Source organism: Besnoitia besnoiti, chromosome I (assembly GCF_002563875.1).
Source record: "Besnoitia besnoiti strain Bb-Ger1 chromosome I, whole genome shotgun sequence".
Lineage (NCBI taxonomy): Eukaryota > Apicomplexa > Conoidasida > Eucoccidiorida > Sarcocystidae > Besnoitia > Besnoitia besnoiti.
In genome coordinates this window covers 147788-170086 of record NC_042356.1, presented here as the reverse complement: position 1 = coordinate 170086, position 22299 = coordinate 147788, and the positions used below count along the sequence as shown (strand labels likewise).

Genomic DNA, 22299 nt, shown 5'->3' with positions numbered 1-22299 from the left:
CTCAGGTGGTTCCACGGACAAACCCCGATCGTCCGTCAAGTGTACTTACACGGCGACTGAACCAGCGACGTCACCCGGAAGGTGAGCGAATTCGTTCTCCTTCGCTACTTACGTCAGGCACTTTTTTCACGGAAGCTTCATCCTCCCAAGACTACCCAGTGCTCATCCTTTTACATGTTTGTTAGAGGAGTTCATGCTCTCAGTCTCTGCAGGACCGCGAGTCCAACCTACCGTCTTCTCAAGACACAACACGTCTCTGATCTTAAGCAATCATATCCACTGCTCGAAACCTGGATGGCACCAATGATCGATCTATGGCTGGGCTTGCCGAATTTGTGGCTCCTGGTTTCAAGGAAAAACTGCACCGATGTGTGCCCACCAGGACGGCAGGCCAAGACAGTGCTGTCGGTCGAAGACGGTTCCCTCGTCCTGTGCCCACCTTTTTTTGTCATCCCGGCCATCACACATTTCAAGCACAATCTATACTACCGAAGTCATGGAGTTCTACCAGCTGAGCCAGCGTGGAAACCCTTCAGACAAAAAGTGTGAGCATTTCTGCAGCTCCGCTGGCCTCCCGCGCGCCACGGGGGTGGGGACCGTTGGGCACAGTCGTCCGCGTCGCCGCGTGGACGAAGTACCTGCTGCGTGATCAGGACATCGACGTCTTCCTGCCTCCTCGGAATGTGTACCTGCTGTGTCCACTTGTTGTCTTGTTTGATTATGCTGTTGCCCTCGTCCTCAACTTCGTGCAGTTTTTAACTTTTGTTGGAAAAACAAAGAGTGCCTCTTTTGTTTCCTGTCTCCTGGGTTTAAACATTGTTTTCGAGGGTACTGCACACGTTTGTAAGCATGGAGATGCTCCCCCGCAGCGTCTGCAGGAGATCACTCCTGACTGTCGTACTTTTTGTAGCGGCATCCATCGCACCTTCCCAGGGTAAGTTATACATTTAGACATTGGACATTCTCAGTGCCATCAAAATGGAGCCTCATGCAGGAGTTGCGCGTCATACCTCGTTTCTTTGGCACCAGCCAGCGGCCGTCTCGTGAGACAAGCCCTGTCTGGCCGACTGCCGAGCGTAGCCGCGTGTCTCTTATGCGGCCTGGATCGCACACTACCGTGGCATCCCCTGACTTCTTACACAGAATGCAGGATAAAGACACTCACACTCATAGAGTGACCTGCGGATGCCTCTAGTCCATCGTACCAGCTGTTCACGCAAAGTCTGTTTTGCTCGTCCCGAGCTCCCACAAAGCCCGGGAGTGCAGAAGTGCCTTTTTGAATGCAAAAGAGGCTGCTCCGTTCAGATCATTCCATTCACAGGTGGTGTCTCTCATGTTAATGGACAAGCATTTGAAAGATGCGACTTGGCAATGCCACTTTATACAGCGACATGGCCTGCTGTGGCATGCGCGTCTGCTTGTCTGCAGGCTTTGTCTCTCCGGGGATGGTCAGGTTTAACTACCGTTATGGTACCTGCCCAAATATGCCTACTGGAATTTGCTCCGCTCCATCGACATCCTACGTAGGGACCTCGGGCCGAACCTTAGGCGCTTTCTCTGCTCGCCAAGGAGGCCTTCGTGGCGCTGGCTCCGATGCTGACGGCTTCTCTTCTCTATTTGCTGCCGGAGAAGCCGGTTCAGATGAAAAACCACTCCTCGAGAGAGTGAAAGACGTTGTTGCGGAGCAGCTCGGTGTCGACCGTGCGCGAGTTACTCCCGAATCGAACTTTATCAAGGTATGCACCGGGACGAGTCGATTTTGAATCAGACCACTGTAGCGATGAACCCTCTAAGCGTGTTAGTGACATCCAATGCATGTGGCCTCTGTGCCTACAGGATCTGGATGCTGACAGCCTTGACAGCGTTGAATTGGTCATGGCCTTCGAGGAGAAATTCGGGGTCAGCATTCCCGACGACGAGGCAGCCAAGATTGCCACTGTCCAGGATGCTCTCACTTATATTGAAAAGGCGAAGTAAGTGACCAGCATGTCGTGCCACGAGGTCTCTTCCATATGCCGTGGGAGAGTTCTCAGGCTCGATATCTTCATTTTCAATATCAATATTTGGCCATTCCCTGTCTTCGTGTTCACTCAGGGCTGCAACAGCGTGAGATGTCGTTATTGGCGAGGTACCCGCCCGTTGAATCGACTACGAACCGATACTGCAGCATTTTGGTGCAGACCTAGCTAGGATGTACACCTACGCAGGATGTGTAGGACTTCTAAGCTTTCCGTTCGGTGTCGACGAACACCACCCGCAGACCGAGAAATGTGGCGCCCAAGTTTTGTGCAGCTGAGCTGGGAGGCTCAGTTGCTCCAAAGATTGACGTGAAAATCGTCCCCATAGTAATTTGACATGATTCTCTACTCCACTCGCTTGCAACCAGCGGCTCGAACGTGAGATGTCAGATATTACAATGAGCTTGGGCGCTTTCCCACCGATGTTCTGCGGTCCCCGGGGGCCTTCAGTCTGGTTATGCTTGTACCTAATTAGGCAAGACAAATACGCGACAACCCGATCAGATCGCGCGTGACGAACCGGCAGAGGACAAAAGGGTGTAGTGCTGCCTTCACTTCCACAAGCCTGTCAGGACTTCCGTGTTACGTACGGGTGCCATCTTTCGTAGCGTATTCGGGACGTTTTGACCGTTACTGCACGATGCTTCTCTGTGGATCGGTGGACAAGCGGAACTTTCCGGCATTTTAGACTCGGCGCGCCAGTGATTGCACGCTCGTTTCCTGTAAAGAAACTCGTTTTTCGGTTCTCGCTTGTGCCGCACCCGGTGCTTGTTACGCCGTTTGAAGTCAAGACAGCGGCCAGCCAGCCACAGGCTTTTGGCGAAGACATTTCTGTCACTCAGGGAAGGAGGATATGGCACTGAATGGGTGGCTCGGCGATCGTGCTAGAGAGAAGAGCCAGAGTGCCAGCCATCTGGGAGATGACAGACAACTCATAATGCGTTGCTCCGACGAGGGTAATGTTTATACGTCCTTCGCCCACACTAGGTGTCGTCTAGCTACATTAGACACCTATTGCCTGCAAACCGGCGAATGAGTCGTGCACGTTTGGCTGCTGTTTCCCTCAGTCCAATAGTGTGAACTCGCCCTAAGCTCTGCTTTCCTGTATTGACGTTCTTCATAGGATAGTTCTTTACTTTTAAAATCTTTGCCTTTATGTGTAGCGACGCTGCACCCACATTTAGCCTGAGGTCTTGCCATCCTCTTTTTTCTCGGTTATGTGGAACTTGCAAGCCGCTCGCCGAGCGAGGGACAGATTGCCAACACCCAACACAGGAATTTGCTCGTTTCCGGCGACGAAAACGTCACTCGGTACGATTGTCTTCCTCTAGCTCGCATCGGGGGGCAGAATCGTACCGCTCCTGTTGCCTTGTTTCGTTTCGTTTTATTCACGCGCATACGACAAAAGTGCTCCTGTGCCACAGCAGCCCCACACTAGTGCACTGCCAACTTGCAGGTCGAGACACTTTTTGTCCCCAGTCTTCCCTTGTTGCTTCGTCGATGTTCCAAAGAAGAGAGTCCCAGAACGCAGCGCCGGCACTCGCAGCCGCCTGTAAGCGGTTTTTATGCATGAATATATGTTTCTATCTGCGACATGCCATAGCCGGCGTATGTACGCATTGAGTGCTGATGAATCGATGCACTATCGAGTTCCATGTGTTCCTAGACACACACCACAGAGGAGTAACCCTACCCTACACGCTGAGGGTTAGGGCAGACGACAATATGGGTGAGGTGAGACACAAACACCGACGATGTGGCGGCTGACAAGTCCGAAGCCGGCGAAGAGTTTCCTCCCTCCACGGCTTCTCTGAGAGCTCGAGTCAGCTGCTCGGCGACGGCGCCATCGTCTCTTTCTCCGTTCTCCGCAGGGGCTGTCGTCACACTGTCCCGCGCCCCTGAAACACCTCGGTGGCACTTTATTACCACAGTCGGCACCGAGAATGCCCCGGCCCTGCAAAAGGAACACCACAAAAAGGGATGGTGGCTGCTAACATCCTTGGACATGCTGCGTTCGCCTGTCGAGAGCTTACTAAACCAAGACTCGCACGGCCAGCACCGCATTCTTAGAGACATCGTCTCTTCGGCGAAACGGAGGAGGAACCGAGACACGACAGCGGCCTCGTTCCCTCGAATTCACCACCACTCGCCGTTCGATGCACACCCCACACCACACCACAATGTATCAAGGTGTCACGAATCAGCGCGAACACCTAGCTATGTGAGCAGCACATGTCCATTAGACGCTATAGCGCGCCACGCTCTTTCCAGCAGCATTCTTTTATCGAGCGTCGCGACTGAACCCCCCACCCGGTTGCGTCGGTCTCTCAACCGCGCAGAGAACACTGCCATCTGGAATCCAGATCGAGGAATGATGAGTGACGGTGCGCCTTCACTCTACACATATACAAGCTGTCTTGCACACCCCGGTCATTCCTGAGCTTCTGAAAAAGGAGACTTCCCTCAACTACGCTTTCGCCATCGTGCAGCATTCGAGCGCCTCTGTGTCAAGGACGCAGCGCCCTGCACGCGTGTGTCCTTGCTCACCGGCATGCCACCATCGTCCACTGAAGGACTCGGTCACTCGCAGGAGACAACAGAAGCTCTGTGCGCAGGACGCCGCTAACCAAGAAGGGACAGTCCGAGAGTCCGTTCCACCCCACCGCTGTCGCCTGTTGAGAAGCATCCCCATCGCCCACGTCGCCCACTGCATTCAAACGAGCCCCCGCTGAAGACGCCGATGCCGGAGGATACATCAGCTCCACAGTTGCTTCCTGCAGACAGAGCGGAAGCGCATTTCAGAGAGGGAAGCGTACGACGGTTCATCTGTGGCTTGCGCGCCTCGAGGAAACTCGCCCTGGAGAAAAGCGCAGCTGGGAAATTATCGTCAAAAAGATATATAACCAATACCGGAGGATATGGTAACTTCTTTGTACCAATATATATTGGTCAATGCACTATCAGTTACGGTGTGTAGGGTCTCCTACGCTCGACAAGCGTGCTGTGCGCTTTCCTTCGCATGCACGGCCTACGATGTCGGGACACCGATGCGGAGACGCGTACACATTTGCAGACACAACAAGGCAGGCGCGGAAAAGACCCTCCGAGCAGGTATACACGTACGCGTACGCGAAAGCACATCGATTCCCTCCTCCGGAACGTGGATCGGCACGCTCTGCAGGAGGTCTGGGCCTTTCCACCATCGTCAGCGAAGGGGTGTTGGTGCGAAGTCAACATAGATAAGGCCACGACGAATTCTTCATGCAGAGAACCACCTGAAGGAGCTCCGAACCCAGGCGAGGGGCCTCTATAAAACAAGGTCCCAGCACCCGCGCGACACTGAAAACCCCCTCAGCGAACAAAAGTGAAGGCCTGTTGATACCCTTTTCAGGAACCCAACCAGGCAGTCTGGCACCCGACCCTAGAGTGCCTGCACCCGGGCAGAAGACGCACCTCCGGGTCAACTGTGTGATTTGTGATGACGGCCTCAAGCTTGAAAGGGACGCCAACGGTCGGGGTAGCCACGTGTGAGACGCGGACCGTTACAGGAGCCGCGTCCACGCAAGCAGCGGCGAGCGCCGGAAGTGAGAAGGGGAACTGAGCAGCACATCACCGTCGCACACGAACACGCGCCGAGGGAAGTCCTTCAACTAGCCTCCAGAGAAAGTCCTTCATGGCTCTCGACCGACGGGAAGCGTTTACCGGTTGGCGGGACAAGCGAAGTTCTGTCCGCCGGCACCAGTCATGGGCGGTCATTCTCTCGTTGATCGAGATAGCAGAGGAAACGAATCCGCGCCGGAGCTAGAAGCCGGCGGGGGGGGGGGGGGGGGGGGGGGGGGGGGGGGGGGGGGGTGCTCTCCTCGCCCGAAGACCGAAATCCCAAACCCTGCTATATCGCGGTAGCCGAGGCCAGGTGGCGCTCGAACAGGAAGAACTTGATTTTTTTAGGTCAACCCTCCGCCTGCTTGCTTGCTGTAGACGACCCACGCGCTACGTCCATTGAACGCTTCGAACTCGTTCTACCCGTCCCCTGCTGCACGCGTCCGTCTGCAGGCGTCTCTACCGTTTCCCGCTCTCTCCCTGGCGCGGCCTCGGGGGGGCGACTCACCACTTGTTCATGCGGCTCCAACAAGCTGCTGAAGACGTTGAAGGGGTAAGGCAAAAACTCCACCTTTCGCTTGAACCTGACGCAGACCTGAAACAAGGCGAACGCGCACAACAACAGTGGGATGAGGCCTCGTCCCCCCATGCGTGTGTGAGCCCCTCCTGTCTCTTGCGTGCCCACCACTCATTCACTGCATGCAGCGCTACTGTAGGTCTCCCCCCCGAAATATTCCGATGCATCTAAACTTCTCGTTCCCTCCCCCTCCCCCCTCCTCCTTTGGCCTCGCCTGCGTCCCTCTCGGCTCCCTGGCACAGCGTCGCCTCTGTTATGCGCCGCATTCTCTTCGCTTTCCTCCTGCGCTTTCGTGCCTTCTGTGCCTCGACTGCCGCCCTCTTCACTCGCTCCTCTCAGCTCACTGCATAACGGGAGGCCGCTGCCTGCAGGTCAAGGCCGTCGCTCTGTTCAGCGCCTCTGCGGGCGATTTTCTCGCCTTCGCCTGCCTTCTCGGTGGCTGCGACGCGGGCAAGAAATGCTCTGAGGTTGACCAGCGCACTCCAGGCTTCGTGCCTGTCCACTGTCGCGAGACAACCAATGAGCGGCGAAGCGAGAGCTGCGCCCTCGAGATTCCTCCCCTCTCGTTCACCTCCACGGGCTTCTCTCGCTCCCCCCGTCGGTTCGGTCGCCGTAGACTCTAGAGGCAACAGACACTGACAGACCGGGCAGAAGCGCCACCTGCAGGCACGAGATTTAGTCCTTAAACTTTCAGCGTCGACGAGCCTCCTCTCTCCAGGGGCCTCTCTAGCATCTCCGAAACCCTCTCGATCTTCCAGGGTCCGCGCCTGGCTGCCTCTGTCTTCTCCTTCGCTCTCCGGGGCCTCCGCTGTTGGCAGCGGCACAATGCGGACGTCTTCGAGCCGCAAAGCGACGTTGGAGGGATTCGCAAGGTGCAGATAGGCGAACGGCGTGATGCCGCCAAAGGCGCCGTCTTCCTCTGGCGCCCCTCTTTGGGATCGGCCCCCGCTGGCCCCCGAGCCGCAGGCGTCCTCCTCGCAGCCGCTTTTCTCGGCGCTGGCGGAAGCGAAGGGCACTGCCTCAAGCTGCGCCTTCAACGGTCGTTGAACGTCAATGCTGCAGGCGGCTGTCAAGAAGTCGTCCTGTTGATCCACGTCAAGGAACGCGTCTTCCTCTTCCTCGTCTATCCCCTCGCCATCCAGCAGGCCTCGCTGATCGCCCCGCAGTCGAGGACGGGGGGGAAACTCCAAAACGACGCGAATCTGGACAACGCCCGGAGCCTTCGCCTTCAGCAGCAGCGGAACCGCAATCAACTCTTCCCCGCCCTCTGGAGCAGCCCCTGCGCCTGAGACCCCCAGTTCACCGTCCTCTGCTGCGGCCCCGCCGCCCGTCTGGCCGTTGAGGGGTGTGGAAGCGAAATGGCAGCTGAAGTCCTCGGCATCCCCCTGCGCGTTTGCCTTCCCGCCCGCCCAGATCTGGGACCGAGGAGGCACCCTCACCTCTTCACGATTCCCTTCAGTAGCCTCTCCACGCCCAGCTGGGCGAGTCTCGGAGGCCCGCGGGCGGAATGTGAAGACGCGGAACGGAGAGAACGCACCTCCTGCATTCTTGTCGCCCCCTCGTCTTCCTCTGAGGCACCGAGCGTCGTTCTCAAAGAAGAACGACGACGCGGAATTCGCCTCGAGGAAGCAACGTGATTCCGCTGACCTCTCGTTTCCGACCTTCTTCCGGTCATCGGCACTGGATCCCTCGCCAGGCTGTCGCGTCAGAACCAAGCGTTCATCTTCTCCCCGCGTTCCTCTCTCACGCGTGGTGCCGCTCCCGTTTTCGCCGGTGAAGTAGCCCAGGACGCGGTACCGATCGGCCGCCCTAGAGACACACTCTGGACAGCCGCCTGCAGCTACTGAGGCATCGCACATCTTCGCAGAAGGGAACCAGGAGGCGAAACCCGTCTGCGCTTCCCCCTGTCCCGCTCTACTTCTCGTCGGTGTGCTTCGCCTCTCTGGCTCCCGGTGACGGTGAAACGGCCTCCCACTCCTTTCAGTCGCGTTCACTCCGTTCGGCAGCTCGTCGTGAGACGTCGCGGCTCCCTCCGCCTGGCCACTGGCTTGCGCCTTCTCTCCGCGCCTCTCCACCTGCTTCCCCAAATCAGCAAAATCAAGCGAGAGAACGGGGCGATTCGCAGGCACACACACAGGAAAGACTCGTCTGAGGGGGCGAGGGCCGCCTGGACTTTGCCCTGCCCTCTCGTCTGCTGCGCCTTTCGCCGCCAGCCGTCCTCGCTCCTCTCGGGCTTCCCCACCCGCCGCGCCCTCCTCCAGGAAAGCAGAGAAAACCACCGGAGCCTCAGCCTTCCCCAGAAGGCCTGCGAAACTCTCGAACGATCCTCGTGGAGGCCCTCCGCTCGCAGTCGAATTCTGCCGTCTGTGCAGCCGCGAAGACGCCTCATTTGGACGGCTCGCGTCGCCCAAGACCGCATCCACGTCCCTTTCGTCGCCTCCTGCTTGCTCCTCCACCTTGCCAGTGTCGCCGCGTGTGAATCCCGACCGTCCCGTCTCGTCGCCTTCCCCCTCCGCCTCGCGTCCTGCAGAGGGCTTCTGTTCCCTCCCTCTCCTTTTTTCGGCTGCGTCTCCCTCGTGTGAGTCGTTCTCCTCCCCCTGCCTGAATGCGGACATCTCCACGCGCTGCCTGTCCTGGTCGCTTCGGCTCTCGCCTGCCGCCGCGTGCCTCCCTGTCGCCCTTCCGCTTGTCTGGCCGCCCCTCTTGCTTGTCTCCGCGTCTTCCGCGCGGGTCCCCAGGAGCGACGCACGCTTCGCGATCGAGTCTTCCAACATGCAAGGTGAAGCGCTTTTTTCGCTGTGACCAGCGATGCCCTTTCTCTCATCCGCCGAGGCTCCACCCGCTCCGCTCTTGCCCTGAGAAAGATCGGAAGAAGCGGACGCCGCTTCCTCCGCGCCCGCCGCTTCGTGAGTCGCGAAGAGCAGCACGCGACAGCGTGTCACGTGCCGCGGAAGCGCGTGGGGGTCCTTCACCGCAATGCGCAGCATAAAAGGAACGCTTTCGTCTTTCCAAGCGAATCTAGGGTGCCACAGCCCGACGCGGAAAAAACGAGCGGGGCGGTAGTCCACCGGTGGCTGCGGAAAAACACAGAGAGAAGAGACACATGCGGCATGAACGTGATGGCGAGCACCCGGGGGGCAGAGCGTTGTAACGGAAAAGACGAGCGGACAGACACAGCCGAAGCTAGGCGGAAAACGAAACCCTAGAAAGAAAGGAGACGACTGCGGCCGCTCATGTCCAAAAAAGCACACACAGAAAACGGCAGAGGAGAATACCAGCGACGGCAGCCCCGGGGCACAGAAGACACGCAAGAAAAACAACCCGAACTGGGGATGGACATGGGACATTTAGTGAAATCTTGAAGCGACTTCACACAGATGACATTCAGCTGCAATGGCGGAAATGTATGTGTATCGATCCAGATCGACACACGGCCCCGAAACACCCTACCGCAGACTCGCGACTCGCTGGCCCGTCACCGTCGCCCCCGAGGCATGATTTCCGCAACAGCGTGCATTACCGTTCTCCGGGGAAGGAAGAGGAGAGGGGAAGCTCGCGCGGCTGCGTCTTCTCCAGTGTAGAGCGCCGGCAGCGGCGGAGGCGGCACGCTGAGGCGCTTCTGGAGCAGGACTGCGCGGACGGGCTCCGGCCAGCACCCGCGCGAGGCCTTTTCGAGTTGGTCAAGGAGAGTCCCGAAAGAAGGCGCGTACGAGGGACACTGAGGCGGCGGCGGAGAAGCCGCCGACTGGACAGAGGACGCCGCGAGAAGACGTTTCGTGTCTGGCCTTCCCCTCTCCCGCGCCTCAGAGCCCTCGAAGGCGAGACCAATGTCTTCGTACGACTCCTCCGCCTTCGCCACCCCTTCCCCTCCGACCGTGCCGTCAGGAGCCGGAGCGAGATAAAGTCGAGAGATCTGCGGCGCCTTTTCGCGTGCCTTCAGCAGTCTACGGTGGAGAGCCTGAATGTGCTTCGCTTGCCAGGTCTCAAGTTCGGGCGGCGGATGGGCTGCGTCCAGCGCGACGACCGTGGGCAGACAGAAGGAGACGAAGCGGCAGAGGCGCCAGGTGAGCGACAGCCCGAGCACGCGAAGGGGCGCCGACACGGAAGAGGCAGACGGGAAGAACGGGAAGAAGGACGCCTTCCGCGAGGCCTCAGAGGGGTTCACGATCAAGCGGAAACAACACACACGGCCAGAGGGAATGACCACGCCGGTGGAAGACGCTCCCCCGGCACAAGTACCCACCACATCGGCGTCGCAGTTGTGTGGGCAGGCAGCTGCCTCCTGCGCAGGCGCACAGCGGGACGAGAGCGAAGCGTGGGAGGGAACAGAGGCCGTCTCCGCAGTCAGGGAGCTTGCCGCGGGGTGATGCAGCGAACTTTCAGTTTGCGCGCCGGCGTCTTCGGCCGTGGGCGCCGCAAGAGGGGAAAGTGGTCCCTTCCTCTGTCCTCCCGGCGCTCCTCCCCGCCGCGCTCGTTCCTCCTCTCGTTTCGACTCGTCCGGAGAGAGAACGAGCGGCACGAGGCGACAGGGGAGCGGCCCGCGGGTGGTCGCCAAAAAGCCGCGACTGGCTACTTCCAGACTGAGTCCGAACCGTTGAAGCACGCAGAGGAGACCCTGGACAACCTGCTTCTTTCTTCTCTTGCGCCGCCCCCCACCACTTGCGGGGGTCCGCGCCTCTTCCGCGCTCCCTCCGGGCCCTGCAGCAGTCTCCCCTGCAGCCCCGCGGGCGTCGCCTGAAGGACCGTTCTCGCGCTCGTCTTCCATCTTCCATAGGGCCATTGCCTCGCGGTGGAGTTCATCTGCACTCGGCAGCGAGAGCCAGCAGACGACTCCTGGCAGCGACACGTCAATCGTGAATCGCTTTCTCAGTTCCGCTTCTCTTCTCTTCTCACAGCGTCGCGCCTCTGCGTCGTCCGCGCGCTCGCAGGCGAGATGCTCAGGCTTCCGCGTCCCTTTCTCGCCTGTGTCTCTGGAGAACGAAGCTCCAGCGGAGCCTGCGCGCCGGCTGTGCCCTTCCTCGTAGTCGTCCCCCCCATGCGGCGACCGCTGCGGCTCCCCCGCGAGCTCGACAAGGTGCTGCAGCTTGGGCAGCAAGGCGAGCAAGAGGAATGAAGGCAGCTGCCTCCGTTTCTCGCCGCGGGGGTCGTCGCGGTCGGCGCGCAGGGCGAAAAGATTCATCAGCTCAAAGACTGACAAAACTCCGATACGGTAGTTTTCGAAGTCGAGAAAAGAAGGTAACGGCGACAAGCCTCCCGGCACCGAAAGGGTCGCGGGGCCCGCGCCTTCCCCCCCTGCTCCCCCGCCGCCTCCACTCACCCCACTTCCGAGTTGCGCTGTTAAATCTGGGCGCCTGCCGTCGCGACTTCCCCCCGCCAGAGACAGGTCCGAGCCCCGCAGGTCCTTTGTGCCACTTCCAGATATGAGATCGACCTCCAAACTGGGCGTGTGGCCTCCGTCTCCACAAGGCCCAGACGCCGCCGCGGCAGACTCGAGCTCTGCGACGCGAGACGCGGAGCCGAGCAGCAAGGACTTGCCGGGCTGCTCACTGCCTGCAAAGTCCGGCGACGAAGAGACGGAGGCAAACATTGAGGCGCTTCCGCTCAGTGACAACCTCGAAAACGCCCCGGGAGACGGAGCGCGAGGCGAGCTCCCTCGACTGGCGCCCTCCGTGACGGAGTGCGAAAGCGGCGACGGCGCGTGGCGCGCTTCGATGCAGTGGAAAAGCGGGTTCACGTGTGCCAGGTCGTACAGAAAAGGCGGCGGAGACAGCGACAGCAGCGAGCAAATCGACAGCAGCAAACGCGCCAAGACGTACAGCAGCAGAGGCCACCATCTGCGAAGTAACGCAAAGAGACAGAAGCGCAAAAAGATCAGCCGAGAGGGACTGAAGCATGCAGGGGGCGGCAAGATGGGCACGAAGTGGGAAGCGGCCAGAAGGGAATCAACTTCCTCAACTAAGGCACGGCGAGGGGGGGGGGGGGGGGGGGGAGGGGGGAAGGGAGCGAGGCCACACGCACAGGTAAGGCGGAGGTTTCCTCAGGCAAAACCCATTCTATGCGCCTGGGACACGTTCACACTTCTCCTCAAATATATGGTAAACAGATGGAGAATGCGCCGGACGCCTTGGTCGGGCACAAAGGGGCTTCCATCTCCGCGTGGCACTTTCCCTCTCGGCGCATCACTGAGGAACCAACGGCGGGACTCTATTCGTGCGGACGATCGACTCTCTCTATCTTTCTCTCTCTGGCTGACTCACCCCGCATTCCTCATCGCCCAGAGCTGGGGGTCGCCACCGGGCCCCAAGCCGTCTGTGCGCCCTGCTCCCTTCCAGAACTCTTCGCTTCCTGCGATCTGCGCTCGCCACAAGAGCTGTTGTCTCCGCGCTTCTAATTCGTCTCCTCGCTCGGCCTCCGAGTCTGTTTCTCCATCGCCCCCCAGTCTCCTTCCGCCGGCGGCCCCTGGCCAGCGGTCGCCCCCCCTGCAGCTCAGAGCCGCGAACGCGCCACCAAGTTCGCTTTCCCGCTTGATCGCTCGCCCGCAAGCGTCTGCTGCGTTGTCGAATTCGCCCCTCCCCCCTCTCTCCGCAGCGAGGCTGCCGCGCCCGTGAGCCGTGACGCTCCAGCCCGCGGGAGATCCCCCCGAAGAGAAGGAAGAGGACAGGAGAGAAGCCCGACTGAAAACGTGCGAAGAGAGCGCCTGCGCCAGCGTCGCGTAGAGCTGCCGCGCCGTGAGCATGCGCTCGCTATCAAAGAGTGCGTCCGCCAACTGGCACGCGATCGTGGGACAGCCCCGCGTCCCGCCGATGCACTGCAAAAAGGAAGAAGAGCCGAATTGGGCAGACACCGGGGAACGCAGAAGTGAGGTTTTTCTAACGCAGAAAAACGAAACAGAGGAAATCGAGGGGCGAAGCCATGCTTCACCTTGCCACAGACAAAACGCTGTCGGCGCGGCGTACTGCCTCATCAAGATTCGCGCGCGATGTCAGCCTCTTAAGGCGGGCGGCTTTTTTACCTTGTAGATAACGTGCGCCTTGGAGAGCAGGTGCGTCGCATGCATGGCCACCTGCTGCTCGTTGACAGAGAAAATCCAGCGAAGAATGACCTCTTGGCGCATCAACGCCGCCGCCGCCCCGGGGCTCGTGTTGGGAATCAAGCTGAACGCCTCCACGCCGTGCTGTAGGTAAAAGCAGAGGTGAGCATGAACGAAAAATCGAAAACAAAAATATTTTACAGCTCAAAAACGACCTACAACAAGCGGAACTGGAGGGCGAGGTGGTGACGGGCGGCAGATAAAAACCGCAGAGGGAGGAAGAAGCCATAACGGAGAAGCACTCGGAGACGATACACAGAAGTGCCCCCGATGAACAATGACAAGAGACGAAAGAGGCAAGACAAGCGGAGAGACAATTTACACGCGCAGCTCTTTCCCACTGCAGACAACTTCGGCAGAGCGAGCAAAGAGACCCCTGCGCCGTTACATCGTCGCCCTGTTTTCTCCGGCAGCTACCGGCAAACGCATATCCTTCTCTCTTTTTACGTCTTCTGCGCCTCCGCTGTCTCCCGCACACGCCATCGCTAGAGACAGCCCCCCGTATCCGCTCTCTCTGTGGGGTCGTCAGCGTCTCTGCGCGGCCTATCTCCGCGAGCACGTACTCCGTTCTCCTGCCGTGTAGTCGCCGCCTCTTATGGTCTCCCTCCCTCCAGCCGGCCCCACTCCGTCCGCGCAGACGACTCCCCCCCTCCCCGCCGCTCCTCTGAGGGCGAGCGCATGCATGCCTGCGCCAGCGTGTCGTGTCTCTTCTCACCTGCAGCGTGTCGAGTTGTCCGACCCACTCGGCGGAGACTGCGAGGCCGCCCTTCATCGAGGGCGGCCGCAGCTGGACTTTCGCGCGTCGGACCCAGACGCGCAGCTCCTGCAGATAGCGCGCCGCGGCTTGGAAATGGAAGCCGGGGTTCTCCCAGGCCTCAGTCGTCAGCGAGAGCAAGTCTGCGTAGCCGTACTGCGGCAGGCCTCCGCCTCCGCCGCCCGCGCCTGGCTGCGAAGGGCTGGTGCACATGACTTGTGACAGCGAAGACGCAGGGCTTTCCCCCGCCCAGCCTGGACTCGCCGCGAGAGGGCCGCTGGCTCGCAAGCCCACGGGGGCGGTTGCGCCGAACTCGTCTCCGCTCGCGCCGCCGCGTGCCCACCACTGCGCGACGCCCGCGCCCTCCTCTCTTTCTCGCCGCCCGCCCCCCCAGTCCGCGAGAAGCGGCGGCGCGGGCGCAGAGAGAGTCTGGGAGGCCTGCTGGGAGGCCTGCTGGAGGCGCAGTTTCTGGTGTTGGACCGTCAGTCGCTCCTGCTGAAGATGGGCGAGCAGCTCGTGGAGCTCCGCCAGCCACTGCGGCAGCAGGTAGCCCAGAAGTTCCTCCTCCTCCGGGGGGTTTTCCCGCAATACGGCGCGGTGTTCGCGCGCGTGGTGCGCCGCCTTCGCGGGCTCAGCCGCTTGGAAGTACATGTGGTACATGCGCACCGACAGCAAGTTGCACAGCGACATCCGCTCCACCGCCGTGGCCATCTGCTTGTCTGTGGTGAGTAGCTGCCACGCCGCGATGAACGACTTCATCGCCCCGTGCGGCTGACCCGCGAACTCCAGCATGTAGCCGGCCTTCACCAGACTCCTGGCCTGCGCGTGCAACCAACAACGCACAGAGCGAGACGGCGCCAACTCACAGAGGAAGTCGCCGCACGACCCAGCAGGAAGCGCGGAACCAAGGACGCAACACAGGAGAAAAACAGGTGGCGACGGAGAGTCGGAGAGAGAAGAGAGCCAAACGTATGAGATAGGTAACGAGAGAGAGGAGAAGAGCGGGCGAGTCGATACAGCCGCGGTTGAGGCGCGGAGCGAAGACAGGGAGACAAAGCATAGGCGGGAAAGGCAGCGTTTACCTGGTAAACGTGGCAAGCGTTAGCCTGAGTGCGATCTGCACTCTTGGGCGCGTGCTGAATCTGCTTTCTGTAACGCCGCGTCTCATTCTCGTAGTGCTCCACCGCGCAGTCGTACGCCACCTGCATCACGCGCACAAAGACAGAGTAGCCTTTTTGGGGGACGGGAAGTCCGAGGAAGAGGCACAAAAAGCGGTGTATGGGGCACATGGACTCGCCAACAGACGACGTATCTGCACTCACAGATACCAACTGGCGTGTGGGTTTGCATGCATATATATATGTATATATGTGCATACACATCCATATTATATATATGTATATGCGCCGCGTTGTGGATACAGTGATAGGAGGCTTGCGAGGATTCCCCAGTGTGCAGCGATGCAGACGTGAGGTAGCTGTGTGGCACTGGAGGCCGTGTGAAGAAAACAAGCACCTGTTCAAGTCGTTCCATTTTGGTCTGAATATCTTCTATGCCGCAGGTGACGAAGAGGGCGGCGATCTCAGAAGGGTTCAAACGCCTCAAGCAGCCGACGGCTCCCTGGGGGTCCGACAGTCCAGTGGGCAGGATGACGAAGAGAATCTGAGAGAACGCCACAGAAATTTGAAAAAAAGCCTCTCCATGATGAAACCCGTCGATCCCGCGACGAGCGCACGCGCAAGACCGGCCTGTTTGCATCTGTGTCTGTTTCCCTGTGTACGTGCCGGAATACGTCGCACGTCCTCCGCCGAGCTGAAGCTCAAAAGGAGATGTATTTCTCTGGAAACAACGCTGGGCGCGCACAAAACAAGCGTGGAATGACGCCAAGTAGCACCGACACCACACAGGAGACAATGGGTCTAGGGTTTACTCGTGTTTCTGTTCTCTTCTTTCCTCTGCTCGCTTACCATCTTGGGCGCGAGTCGTTTTCTGTGAACGCGCTCCCTAACGCGTTCGATGAGAGCGAGAGCGGCTGCCTCTGCTCGGGCGATAGCCGCCTCGCGGGCATTCAGGCTCGCGGCGAGTGCGCCTGCCGGCGGCTCCATTCCCGAGTGCATCTGAGGGGGCGGACTCCACAGAGACGCCTCTGGGTCTCCTCCGCCTTCGCCGCCCCTCTTCAGCTCGGCGCTGCCCTCGGCTCGGCCGAGTCGAGCCGCTTGCGCGCCGCAGACCCCGCCAGCGCGGCAGGGATTGTTCCGACAGCAGTCGAGAGACCCCGCGGCGCACAGGTCTGCCTCGCCCTGCGCGTCGCCTTCTCCTCCTCCGCCTCCTGTCCCCTCGTCGGGGCCCAGCGGACCGGCGACGGGGCGAAGAGGAGAGGACCCGCTGCCGGCCGCCTCCTCTCCCACGGCCTTCCCCGCCGCCTCGAGTCCGCTCTGCGAGTTCGAGCAGCTGGCGCCTCCTGCACTCCCCGCGGAGGATCGCTGGGCACTGTCGCGGCGGGCGCCGCCATACGGACAGCACTTGCAGCAAGGCTGCGCCCCAGGGAACGGGAGAGACGAGCCCGCGGCGGTGGCCGGCGCAGGCGCCGCAGCGAACGACGCCACCTCCCGGATGGGCGCCTCCGGAGCGCGCGTGTCGAGATTGGAGGCGCCTGACGGATGTGCAGCTGGCGACGCAGGTGGCGGCGCCGTTGCGGGATCCGCGAAGGCCTCGCGCCAGTCGAAGCACAGAACGTACGCCGCGGGCTTCTCCGCCAGCTGCTTACGCAGCCAGCCGTGGCGAAGGAGCCCCTGACACAAACACAGCGGACAAAAAGCGAAGAAAGGCAAAAGGAACGTCACAGAAATCATCCGTGCCCCGTGTAGCTTCGCGGAACCAATTTCGTTTTTATCTACCACGACCAACATGCCAGAAGGAATCATTGCAGACTTCCTACCGGAACGCAAAAGACCGAGACCCGGATTAACGACATCTGCACAGCGTACGCTTATAGCTACAAACATATTCACTTATTCATCCATTTACGCAGAGACATGTGCACAAACGTAGGCGATGGCCACTTGAAGAATAAAATAACTCAGCGGGTCCATTGTCTCGTGGTGAGGATTGGCGCACTTTATTTAAAAGCTGCTCGGGGGCTGGAGGCGTTTTCTTTTTCGCTGGAGGCGGTCGACGCAGCGAGGCGAGCGTCACCTCGGGGTCACGCAAAGGAGGCGCCGCGGCGAGCCCGGATCCGCCCCAGGGTGAACCAAGAGGGTCATTTGCGGTGGGAAATCCTTCGTTCTCGCCTGCTTCAGAGGCCAGCGAGGGACGAGGCGCCGCCCCGTAGGGCGGAGCCCCCGAGGCAGCAGCTGCGGACGACGGCGAAACTGCTACGCCCTCACTGCCCGCGTGACCGCCTTTCCTCAGCGCTGCGGACTCGACAGCCGCGGGGGAGGTCGAGCCAGAGGGAGAACCCCGGGACGCTTCCCCGCTGCGCGCGAAAGAGGTCCCGCCGCCTGCGAAGGGCGGAAGCGAGCCCGAGTAAAACGGCGAAGGAGACCGGCCGGCGGCGCCGCCCCCGTGTGAAGAGGACACAAGGTTGCCAGAACAACGAGGAGGAGACAGAATCCCTGGAGATGCAATAACCTGCAGAAAAACAGAAGGCATGGAAAGACGCACAAGAGGAGGAGGATGGACGCGGGGGAACCTGCGCCGGCATTGGGGGAGCGATGACGACGGTCGGGGCCGAATTGCCGGCTTCTGAGTGATGCCTGAAAGTATGAATAGACTTTCTCCTGGGCGCGTGTCGCGCATATCGTAACACAAGGCAGCGGTGAGAAGAGAATACAAGTCTGCTGCGCAAGGTCGCCTCGAACCGCGTTATGCTGAGCTACTGGACAAGTAAGAAGATTACAAACTCGGCACGGTTCTGAACTGAGACCAGTGGTGACGCCCACGGACCTAGAGGAGGACATGCCTTGCATGAGAATACGCAAGGTCTCAACCGTTGTGAGAGACCTTTTTACCCTGTGCATCCCTACTTGTTCAGAATCGAAGAAGAGAAAGTTCGAGCGGGGTCGCTGAGGCAAGGAAGATTTCGCAGCGGTGCAGGCCTCGAGAGTCGTCCGCAAAAGGCCACGCATTCGCGCGGGTGTGCAGACACCCACGAGGGGCAGGGGCGTCACGTTGCATTCTGGCGGACACAGGGGAAACATCGGGCTGTTCAAAACGAAACGTGTCGAGGCGGACGCCACACTTGGCAATCGGCAGAAGAGCCAGAAATGCCCCCCGGCCCGAAAGTCCTCCTTTCACCCGTCCCTGTCCTTGCCTCCTGGCCTCTCGCCGCCCCCACCAACAGAACTCCCGGTTGTGCAAGCGCCGAAAACCGAAGAGAGGCCGAGCCGGAAAGGGACCTTTAGATTTCAGAGCTGCCTGAACGGGAGCAGAAAAGGCATAACCTGCTGTCCCGCACATCTGGAATGTGACGGCTCTTTGTGAAGAAGAAAAATGACAAGGAATATAAAGCAATTCCGCCGCAAGAGCGTGAACTCAACGAGTGTTGACTGAACACACACCTGCCACAAGACACATTAGTAGATGTTTTTCTCGAATTAGTGCCTTCGCTTCCGTTCAGTGTGTCTCGTCAACGACTGTTCCACGCATGGTCCGCCTCTGAAAAATGAGTCATATGGTGGTGTTTGTACCCAAACATGAGCGGAATGGTATATTCAGTTAACACGTAGATGGTCACAGACGAGGCGGAGCGACGGCCACGGGAAATGCGCAGCCACCGTTTTGCGGACTCACGGCAGTCGCTGGTGAAGGTTTGTAAACACCAAGAAAATGAGATGTACTGGAAAGTTGTTCAGGAACGATGTGCGTTCACTCTTCGAGCGCTCTTGTTAGGAACTGCATGTCATGGGCTCCTCTGGCTGCGCCTCCTGCTTGGCCGCAATGTCTCTGCCAAGATGCATTCACTCTCGAATTGATAGCCCCGACGATGCACATCAACCACATTGCCGAAAAGTAATATAAAACAGACAGATCGCGTGAGGTCCGATCTGAAGATCATGATTTCCCTGTAGACCCGGCCTGGTTTTTCGCTTTCCAAGCTACTCTAGCGAGCGACGGACGCGTGCTACGCTTGGGAGAGGTTGAACTGCATGCACGAGACCTATCGGTATTCTCCGCCCTTGCAGTCATCACCTTTCATTTTGCATGGCTGTGATTTTGTTGCCTCTGTCCCTCATTCTGTATATTACCATGGAGCCTGAACAAAAATAGTACCTTGTGGTGCGTCTTTAATCCTTACGAAGTGCCCAAACCGCATCTGGCAGTACCACAGAAGGGATACGCATCACTTATTGTGTGAGGAGTACCGCCAGAAATACGGTGGTCGTACGTGACCACGGCTTGGAAGGTAGACTTCATGGCAAGTGGTTCAGTTGGGAGACCGTGTGGCCGGCGAGTGCCACTAGTTCAACAGTCCAAGGTGATCGAGGTGCCGCTGTACTTCTCTAGCGTTGCTCCACAGGAATCGATCCAGGTGGGATACCTCTGAAGCCAGCCAGGGCTGGCATACCTTCATGGCAGTGTGCACATCAACCCTAGAACCAGAACGCTATATTATCAGAGGCCCTTTGACTGGAGGTGGAGGAAGGGTTAACCTTGCAAATCCACGACGTACACACTTGTAAGTCAAGACACGGGTATCGCCATGGGCATGCAAGAATGGAGCCGGACAGAGGAGCAGGCGGACGTAGTTTAAGGAGTCGTGCGTTGGCAGAACGAGGGACATAAGCAGCAGCATTTGAGTACAAATCACAGTCGGTAAGCATAATTGTTTCTGAGGATTGCGACCTGTTTTCCTTTCGTCGTGCGCTCGTGGGTCTTCCGGGACGTGGACAGCGTGAGATGAACCTAACATCGAGTAGTGGGAAAGTTCTTTCAATAGTTTTACAAGCACTCTGCAGAACATGGTGAAATATGAGTCATACTAATCTTCATGGTATAAAACGCTTGCACTATCAGGGTCATATTATCCGTACAAGCATCTAGACGGATGCTGTGTTATGCGGAAGAATCTAGAGAAATGAGGTGAGACGTGGACCAAGCAATCGCTGCGACGCCATGAACCCGACAGATCCTATCCATCTGCCATGCTCTTGTAGCGCTCTCTGCTGAACTCGATTTCTATTCCGGTATCAAACCCCTTGAGACGCGAGGTTTGCGCGATTTCACCTGTACCTTTCCAATCCTCTGGAAAAGTAAAAGCCATGCGGCACCGCATGATGTCACATTACGGAGCACTGCTTCCTGAACTCCTGTTCCTTCGTCCTGATCATCTCTTGGATCTCATTCCTCATTTGGCGTGCTCGTTCTGCGGCCTCTTCCGCCTGACAAGACAGTTAAGCCCGTGGACGGGCGTAAATAAAGCTTGCGAAAGAGGCTGCCAGCAGTCACAGTGACTCTGTTATAGATTGAAAAAAGTGTGAGAATCCTGCATCCAGGCCACCATTGTTGGAACGGGGTTTTCCGGCGGATGATGGACGAGGCTGGGACGAAGGGGATAAAAGTAGTCAGCAAAGCCGTAAGAGAAGCCCGGGTCAAGTTTTTCTCGTGCGTTTCGTGAACTAGCCCTTGACAAAGCGCAGCCTCTCAGATTTGACTTTCGACTCAACGAGCAGTACTGGATGCCATCCCCATATCAGTTTTCGCGCCAGGCTTTTCTTACGTTTGCTGCCGCCTTCCGAACTGCAGCCATCTCCTCTTCAGCACGGGCCTTGCAGCGTTGGAGCTGCTTCTGTAACATGTACAACCACGGATGAAAAACAGAGCAGTATCACATGCAAGACTCTTAGGAAGCGTGGACTATGGATGTATTTTTTGAGAAACGAGCTGCCGCGAGAATAGTCGGAAAGAATGCGTCAGCGATTTCCCTTGTGTCCGTGCAGGCTATCACGTTTCTGTGTTGAAACATATATGCGACCCCGGACGAGCGCCGTCTACCATGCAACAGTGCGTGAGGATCTTCGTGTCCGCTCCTGTGAATTCTAGACAAATCGGCGTGGGTAGACGCTTCACTCTGTAACCATGTCATGGTCGGCACCGCGCGCTGCGACTGCGGGTTTCTCAGTTTGTGACCACTACAGCCCCCAGCTGCATAACAACAGATCCGACTCCGACACCTTCATACATCGTGCTTTGCCAGGACATCGTCTGTGACGACTCTCCCAGACATAGTGTTCGCCGGAAGGGATAAGAAAGGAACCTTTGCCGCAGCAAACAGGCAGCGGCAGCGGGATTACAGGGAACAGCGCTGCGAATAAACTTGTCTGTTGCAGGATCCGGACCATACATTCGACACGGGCTGCCTCGACTGAGAAATCTATATACCTCCCACGGTGCCTGGAATTGATCCAGCGAGACCTTCACATCTATAGAACTTTAAACCGGCAAATCAGATCATAATCGGAAGGGCATGCTAGGAAAGGTAAGGACACATTTTTTCAGTGGTGCATGCTTTGACAGTGAAGAGCATCTTTTCCAGACGCTTAAAATGTTTCATGACATAGCAAAGCACGCCATTTAAGGTCTCGACTTCCAAACCGGAATTATCATAACAGAAGAGAACGCGTCAAGGCTCCGGCATAAAAGAGCCTAGAGATTCAGAACCTCCTTGCGGTTCTCACGGCCCAACTTTTTGCACATTCAGCTGACATTTGGACACGCTTCACGGTCACCTTCACTATCTTCCAACACTTCACTAGAAGAACCCCGTAGCGTACCCAGTCGCCTACAGAACACAAAACTGGGAAAGACCAATATACTATGAGGGACCTTCGCACGCGATGACGTGCCGAACGCAGAGGTTTCGTGTACTGCCCCAAGGAGTTGGGAATGATGTTGCAGGACTGTTTCGGCTGAACGGGTCCTCAGCACGCGTTCTCTTGTAGACCTTTTCGACTAGTGAGCTGGCCGTAGTACGTGGTATCCGCGACACAAGCGGAACATTAGCACTGTTGCCAACTGCGACTTCCGCTCTCACGTTGTATGCATAGAATTACAAGGACACCTTCTAACGAGCGATCTGTGAGGCAGCGAGCTCTTCAAAGGGTACATGTGCCCCTCCGCATGCCATGCGTGTGCTCTGAGCTTTTAAGAAATGCACAACAGAAATGCTTCGCGAGAAAACCTCATTCGCGCATTGGAAGGCATGCGGATTGCACTTGTGGTCCTGTTGCACGCACACACACCACGCCCTGTCTTCAGATGC

The 22299-nt window shown here is 58.5% G+C and overlaps 3 protein-coding genes across 3 annotated transcripts; 1 reads left to right on the top strand and 2 right to left on the bottom strand.

Annotated features, from left to right (window-relative positions):
* Window positions 1-1484: 1484 nt before the first annotated feature.
* Window positions 1485-1977, top strand: BESB_000180 (acyl carrier protein ACP; the record flags this gene model as incomplete). Its single annotated transcript, XM_029358773.1, has 2 exons — window positions 1485-1736; window positions 1837-1977. 2 exons carry the CDS (start codon window positions 1485-1487, stop codon window positions 1975-1977), a joined length of 393 nt encoding a protein of 130 aa, XP_029221685.1.
* Window positions 1978-3707: 1730 nt separating this feature from the next.
* On the bottom strand, window positions 3708-18238 carry BESB_000170 (uncharacterized protein; the record flags this gene model as incomplete). The annotated part of the gene is made up of 14 exons (XM_029358772.1): window positions 3708-3972; window positions 4566-4792; window positions 5472-5615; window positions 6127-6213; window positions 6540-9269; window positions 9716-12029; window positions 12453-13003; window positions 13208-13369; window positions 14001-14858; window positions 15122-15241; window positions 15555-15701; window positions 16007-16831; window positions 17157-17669; window positions 18065-18238. The coding sequence occupies 14 exons, from the start codon at window positions 18236-18238 to the stop codon at window positions 3708-3710; spliced, it is 9117 nt and encodes a 3038-aa protein (XP_029221684.1).
* A 2079-nt stretch (window positions 18239-20317) lies between these two features.
* On the bottom strand, window positions 20318-21264 carry BESB_000160 (uncharacterized protein; the record flags this gene model as incomplete). Its single annotated transcript, XM_029358771.1, has 3 exons — window positions 20318-20419; window positions 20758-20826; window positions 21220-21264. The coding sequence occupies 3 exons, from the start codon at window positions 21262-21264 to the stop codon at window positions 20318-20320; spliced, it is 216 nt and encodes a 71-aa protein (XP_029221683.1).
* Between the last annotated feature and the right edge of the window lie 1035 nt (window positions 21265-22299).